This window comes from Humulus lupulus, chromosome 2, assembly GCF_963169125.1.
Source record: "Humulus lupulus chromosome 2, drHumLupu1.1, whole genome shotgun sequence".
NCBI classification, from domain to species: Eukaryota; Viridiplantae; Streptophyta; class Magnoliopsida; order Rosales; family Cannabaceae; genus Humulus; species Humulus lupulus.
The window spans coordinates 95,919,435-95,927,210 of NC_084794.1; the positions used below are offsets into that span (position 1 = coordinate 95,919,435).

The following is a 7,776-nucleotide window of genomic DNA, read 5'->3' on the forward strand; positions in this document are numbered from 1 at the left end:
TAACCTATTGATAATATTAGTCAATGTTTCAAATACAGATTGTATATAATATCTTGTGCATGAGCACTTTGCCATCAAAGACACCTCACAACTAATAACTGTAAACACCTTCAGTGAAAAATGTGTAGAACTAAAATCATAATTTCAAAACTCAATGCAAGCCATACTTTGATTTTTAAGCAAGTAAAGAGAACCAACAATAACATACTTCCCATCCAAATCAAGTTCATGTTAATATACATAACTGAGAGATCTTCATCTCCACTGCTGCACTGTGGCCTACAATCCTCCTGACATAAGCTCTGCTATGAGTATTTGACAAAGGGGAATTGCATTCTAATCCCATGTTTCGAATACTAACTGTTCTAAAATGAATTCACCATTCCTTGATTCAGCCTCAGTTAACCCGAATTCATTAGATACATCATAGCAAGCATCTACGCTTGGAGGAACTTGGGTTGGTAGTTAGCGGTGCAGTTGATTCAATATTTATTGCTCCATGTAATAATGTCTGCACTAGAAATAGAACAAAAAAGGCAAGGCTACATATGATCCAGGCACAACCAGGATTAACAACCATTTGCATCAGCGAAAATTATCATTCAAAGAAGAGACCATAATTTAAAGTGTGGCTTTTTTCTTTCTTTTTTTGGACATGAATTTGGAGTGTGGGCTTTGATTCAACATATTTTGCAGAACTTGTCCACTTTTTAAGTGTACCGTATATAAACATCCCCCAGAACAAAACAAAAAAAAAGTGTATGGAAACTATATCATATCATTAAAAATGAATTTTGCAATGAGAAAGTACAAAAGATGATTTCCTATATAATACTTTAATAAGCAAAATTAAGCTTAAATTAAGCCCATTTAGCCAATACAGACATACAACCAGCTCCAAGAAGTAGCGATAAATTGGCCCCAATTTGAAGTCTACTATTATTTTGCAATTTAGGGCTCATAAAATCGGCAGCCAAGAGATCAACCAGAGACATGTAGATTAGAATTCCAGCTGATGCAGCATTGAAAATGCCTTCTACAATAAGAGCAGTGTTGCTGTTCTCATCGTATCCATTTGATATTCCAATCCCAATTGCTATTCCAACAGGTGTTGTGAGGGAAAAGAAAAGTCCCATTATTGTCACAGCTCTCACCTTGAACTTTGCCTACAAAACAAAGACAAATTCACTTCCCGTCACATTTGTTTGGTTCAATCAAATTACAAGTCTTTATTGGGACCCATCCTCTTGCTAAGACCATAGACCATAAACTATAGACTATTGTGATGTGATAGACCTACATGGAGTTGACTTCAGAGGGTCCTACTCCGACGACTATTATTTAAAATAATAATAAATACTCAGTTCATAGAAGACTTGACATCCACATAGCTTTTGACTTTAAAAAGCTTTCTTAGTTTCCTCTCTTTTACACAAACGGGGATCTAGAAGATCTATAGGATATAATATAATTAGCTCATCATAGGTTATACAATAAACAATTAAACGACTAATTATATAATAAAAAATTATTGATCCTAAAGAAACCATTTTTTCAACAGATATACTTGAAAAAAAAAAAAAAAAACCATATAGCTTCTGACCAAACCAATAGAAAATTGCCCACTTCAAATTAGTTGAAACAATACACATTTTCTAGTCGAGAGATTGGTTTTGACAGTAGTACAGTATCTACAATAATTGTTAAATATAGTAGGGTCAAAGTAAACGACTATGGGCCATCAATTGGAAGACGGGGGACAGCGTGACTTAATTATTTATTTGTGTATTGACAAAGATAGATATTTGATTAGATATATAGAGTATTGATACGGTGCATATTTTTCGGTGTATACTTTTTGTGATTTTTTTTTTATTTCTAAGTTCGTGAACAGATTTTAGGTTGATTTGTTTTTATCATCGTATTTATTGTAATTATTTAAAATATTTTGTAAATTTTCAAAAAAAATTTGAATAATTTATAGTGCCAAAATTTAAGTCAGGTTGTTGCATGCGTAATTAATTTTTTTTATAAAAATAATATATTTAATTCTAATTTTCGTCCATATAAATTATTCGAAATTTTCTAAATATTTAATTAAATGCTCTAAATAACTACAATAAATACAATTATAAAAAAAAACTATTCACGAGTCAAACAACAAAATAATCACAAAAGGTATGCACATAGAATTACCCAATATATATATATAAATTTTTAAGAATTCAATTCGAACGCGATGAATGTTGAATTAAAAGAAGAAAAAAAATGTTATACATCGTGTAAACATACTCTTAAGAGATGGGAGAAATTAATATATACCTGTGCTATGCAGCCACCAAGTCCCATGCCTTCAAAAAATTGGTGGAAGGTCAAGGCAGCTACTAAAGGTCTTATTGTTTTGGGACTCTCCGAAGCACCCAGAGATATTCCTATGATGACAGAATGTACTACAATTCCCAACTCCAAAACCTGCCGATAAAAATCAAACTTTAGCTTTTTTAACTATGCTAAAGCAGCTTTTTTCCATAAAGGAAAATATGATATATCACTTTGTTTGTTATAGTTGTACATAAGAAGCCAATATTGCTCTTTATTATCTTCTTACTTTTCTTACAATGTTTTAATAAAAATAAATTAAACAAATAGAGTGAAAATTGGCTGCACCACTTATTCATTAAAAAAATATCCCCTGTGATAGATCCATGTCATCAATTAGAAATCACAAGAAAGTCTTTATTTTATTTTTTATTTTTCTAATGGGGAACTAATTAAAAAATATGATACTCTGAATTGGTAAAAAAAATAGTAAATTATTGTCTAAAAAGAAACTCAAAAGATTCAACAAAATTCAATAATTACCTGAGATATAACCCTGTGCCTGAGAAGTTCTGAAGAGGCAGAATCCTCAACCGAACCATGAGAATGGCCATGAGTGGCATGAGTATGAACATGGACGTGGCCGGCATGATCACCATCCTTCTCTTCGTCTCCAACGCTCGCCGGCGCCGGAGCCTTTGCACCGCCGAAGTGAGATTTCTTGTAATAGGACGTGGCAAAAGCGTCAACCATGAGAGTGGCGATGGCAGACATCATGGCGACAAAGCCAGTGAAGGGAAATTCCCACGCCGTACCTTTGAGACAGGGCGAGGTCAAGTGCTCGAAAGCGTCCGGCAAGACGTGGATGAAGCCGGTGGAGAGTATGACGCCGGCTGCAAAGGCCTTGATCAAGAAGAAAACGTTCCTTTCGGGACTCAGAGCTGGAATCGTCTTCCCCAGAATCGGAAGACAAACCCCTATAGCTCCAGCCACCAGGATAGAAGCTATGGCGGCTAACTTGTATTTGAGTGCAAGGGGTTTGTTGCTTTCTTCTTCTTCCTGTTCGCACGTGCACTCCCCACGTGCCAGAAGTGGGAGTACTGCTGCTAAGAGCAAGAGGGGGAGCAAGACTTGTTTATGAAAATTCTTCATTGTATCCTAGTGGCAGAGAGAAAGAAGAAAAGCAAAATATATATATAGATAGAGAGAGATAGAGAGAGAGAAAAGAGAATATGGTTATGGAGTTTTTATAGAAAGAGAATGTAATGAGAAGTTTTGATGATGATGTCATTATTATGTTTTTTTTTTTGGCAAAATAAACAACAAGAACTGGAAAAAAGAAAATTATCATTATTTATTTTTTTAACCAGAGAAGGAAATGATATATGAGATAGTAATATTTGCAGTTATAAATAATTTACAATCGGTGGTGATAATTACGAAATGGAAAAGTGTCGACATTAGTTGTTTTAATTGAAAATTTAAATTTAAAATTCTAAAAAGAGAATGGGTTGGGATTTGTAAGACATTTAAGGCGATCATAAAGGGCTTTGTATAACTTCTTTGGAGTGTCGAAAGAATGTCGACATAATAAAGCTTTTATAGAAAGAGTGTTTCTGTTTCACATAAGAGTCAAACGTTAACTGAGATATAATTGACCCTTGAATGACGATATTATGTCTTATTTGTTTTAAGTTAATTTAATATGCAATTATGAATCTTATTTCTTTTTGTAGAACCTATCATTTTCTTTTTTTCTTTTCCTTTTCCTTTTAAATATTCAATTAACAGTCCAAAATGAAACATGAGCAAGATGGCTAGTTTTTTTTAGTTAATTAAGCATTGATTTATAACTTCTCATCGAAATTTAAAAAAGTATTATTCGTCTTCTTAATTATATATATATATATATATATTTGATATTTTAATCTTCGTATTATACGGTACTGCGTGATTGCTAAGTTTCATCTTGATTGTGATCTATTTTAACATGTCTACTCAAACTTAATATTTCTTTGGATTACTTTCATTTTTATTTTGAATCTCATAATCAGATTCTCACTCAATAATAATTAAATTATAGTAATTAAAACAATCCAAATCTCTATATATCTATATATAATATGTCTTATGTCCGGATAACATAAATTTTTAATTTCAAAGGTTTTTTATTTTTTTTTTTTGTTTAATTTTAAATTAATATTCATATATTTAACAAAATATTTTTATATTCGATAATAAATTGTAAATATGACTTAAATTTAAATAAATAATTAATTAAATAAATTAAAATAAAATATTTTTGAGATATTTTACAATAATAATTATTTTTAAAAAATAAAATCATATATTTTATAACATAAATAAAATTTAATTAAACTTAAATTTAATATTATATTAAACATATAATATATAATTTTTTGTTGTGTCAAATTCAAAAACTACAACAAAACTAAACAAAAATTAATTAATTAATTAATTAAAATAGTTAAAATATGATATGTTTAAGATATTTTATAACAATTTAAATAAGTAATTCATATTTATTCAAAAATAATAAAGGCATGCATATCATTTTTTTATCTTATAAATTTGAGTGATAGTTTGTTTTTTATCAAGTGATTAGAGCTCTTTTTCTTCATCAAATTAACCAAAGGACATTGTGAGATACATTAGAAACTAAAAATAATTTATGCATGTATACTACTGTCTACACTATTAGTTTCTTATTTTATTTATATTATTAATTTCTTTTTAGATATTGAATTTTATATATATATATATATATCATGTAGTCATGTAAATATATATATATGTAGACATTGTTGATATAAATATTTATATATATATATATATTATAGAACTATAATTCATTATATTATATATATATATATAAAAACAGTTAATTAGTTTTTATTAAAATTATAGACAATGTTTACAACTTTGAAAATAAGCAAACGTGCATTGCATGTTGCTTCTACCTAGTATCTATATAAATGAGAGCACCAAAGAGATGATGTGGCACTTTTAAAACTCTTCAAATCACTCTATCTATTTTCTCATTTAATCTAATTTTTTTATTCATTTTATAGATCATAATAATAATAAATGTAATTTTTTAAATTTAAATGAGATATTATAAGATATTATTATTTAAATATAGATAATTATATTTTTGTGAATCTATATATATTTTAAACATTCTCTATTAATCTCATATTTTCTTCTACTCTAATTTCTCCTTTTTTTTCTCTTCTACTCTCTAAACTCTTTCAATTTCAATTTTCAATGAATTCCAATTCATATCTCCAAATTTGATTGATTTACGTGTTAATGATAATACGGTCCTCTTGAGTATTTATTCAATTAGTAATGTTTGTTAATCTTTAAAGTTTGAGTATTTATTTAATTATTAATGTTTGTTAGTCTTTAAAGTTTTTATTTTAAATTATTGATATTGATATTCTAACATCTGAATCTTAATTTACTATCATGTTTTAGATGTTATCGGATGTTTATGTTATGTGTTGATATTGAGATTGTTGGAGGTGGTTGGGAAAAAAGAGACATCAAAGTTTTAACAAATTAGTAAGTATAAGTTAATCGATAAATCTTCAAATAGATTCTGTAGCATCATTAATCGAAAAAAAATTCACCATCTCCAATGGGGTGGAAGCTATTATGAGTTCTAATATATTTATATTTTTTATTTAATTACTATCATTATTTAAAATGAATAAACAATAGAAAAGATAATAAATTTGATATAACCATCTTATTTTTTTATTTGCTTATTTGTGGTTAATTAATTTACTATTATTATTTTTGTTACACCCAAATTTCGAGAATAAAATAAATAGCCTCAAAATGTAGGCTCGAAAAGAGTAAGCTCGAAAATAACAAGAGTTGGATGTACACTTGTATAAATTGATATACGATTCCAGATATGTTATCAGAGTTGGAGCATGAGTTGCAGGCTCGAACACACCAATCTTCTCTAAGGAATGAGTTCGACAAAATCACTAGATGAGGAGGAGGTTATAATCGGAACAATGAGCTCGAAGTCAGGCCAGTCTCGAAAGCACGTCAGCACAACGATCAAGCTCAGTGACGCGTTTTGCACGTAGAAAGACTGTTAGGAAATCCATATTTCGAATAGATTCATTATTATCATATATTAAATCCCTATTGTCATGAAATATTATGTAACTAATGCATTTATTGTAACGTCCCAAATTTGCTAATAAGATTTAGAGCATTGATTAGCGTGCCTGGAGGGCAATAAGTGCTTTGTTATGTTAATATGTGAATTTAATAAATATGTGCCTAGAAATGCATGTGTTATGTGAATTAAATATGCATGTGGGCCCCATTTGGCTGCTAGGGGCATATTTGTAATTTTAGCCCGTTGAGGGCATAAGTGCAATATTTGTGTATATTGTGATTGACACCACGTGTGATTGGTGATATATTTGTGATGCACGATCTGAGACGGTCCTAGGGAGCAGTTTAGCTGGAAAGTCACAACGGGGTCAAATACTCAGCTCGGGAGGAGCCTAGGGGTATTTTGAGTATATTATATGAGTTTGGAATTTATTAAGTATCGGGTAGTAATTTATAAATGATTTGAGTATGTCGGGATTAACAGGGATTTTTAGGTGTACTCAAGGATTTAGCGGGATGTGTCAAAAGACTAAACTACCCTTGGTGACATTTGAGGACTTAGGTTAACTTAATGGGGCAATTAAGTCATTTTGGCAAGTGGATATACTCAGTGGGAGCTGGGAATTCTAGAGGCATCTAGGCAAAAGATGAGGAAAGGAAGGAAAAAGGCTCAATTTCTCTCAGCTCACTCTCCCATTCGGTTTCTCTCTTCTTCTCCCTAGTGCATGTTTGTGAAAGATTTAAGGCCAGAAATTCAAGGGATTCTAGGCTGGGATTTAGGAGACTTAGCTAGGTGCAAGGGTAAGTATTTAACTCAATTCCTTGTTGAATTCAGGCAAGAAGTGTTGTGGTTTGAAAACTGAATTGTGTTTTGTTTTGTGGATATTGGGATGAAGTTTTGGCAGGATTAAGCTTAGGAATTTGTGGATTTGAGCTTGAAACTAGATTTGGAAAGCATCTCAGGGTCGAATTTCTACTTAAGGTAAGAATTTCATGCATTTCTGAAGTATATATTCTGATGTGGTTTAAGCTTTGTGAAGTGTGGTTTAAGTTTTGTGGAGTTTTAAACCACTAGGTGATTTTTTGAGTTTGGTTGAGTGTTTGAGTTTGTTGTTGGTATTTTTTAGTTGCTATACTGTTTATTTGAAGTTTTAGGTCGAATTGGGACTTGGGTATACTTTGGTAGTGATTTGGATGAGTTTTGGCTCGGGAAAAATATTTGGAAAAATCCAGTTTTTTGGGTTCGCATATGAGCGTCACGGCTTTGTTCTTCTGTGTCGCGGCGCTGGGTTG

The 7,776-nt window shown here is 30.6% G+C and overlaps 1 protein-coding gene across 1 annotated transcript; it reads right to left on the bottom strand.

Moving 5' to 3' along the window:
• Positions 1-758: 758 nt before the first annotated feature.
• Positions 759-3,525, bottom strand: LOC133818252 (zinc transporter 5-like). Its single transcript, XM_062251012.1, has 3 exons — positions 2,863-3,525; positions 2,323-2,472; positions 759-1,166 (listed from the first exon to the last, which is right to left on the bottom strand). Exons 1-3 carry the CDS (start codon positions 3,469-3,471, stop codon positions 861-863), a joined length of 1,065 nt encoding a protein of 354 aa, XP_062106996.1. The 5' UTR covers positions 3,472-3,525; the 3' UTR covers positions 759-860.
• Between the last annotated feature and the right edge of the window lie 4,251 nt (positions 3,526-7,776).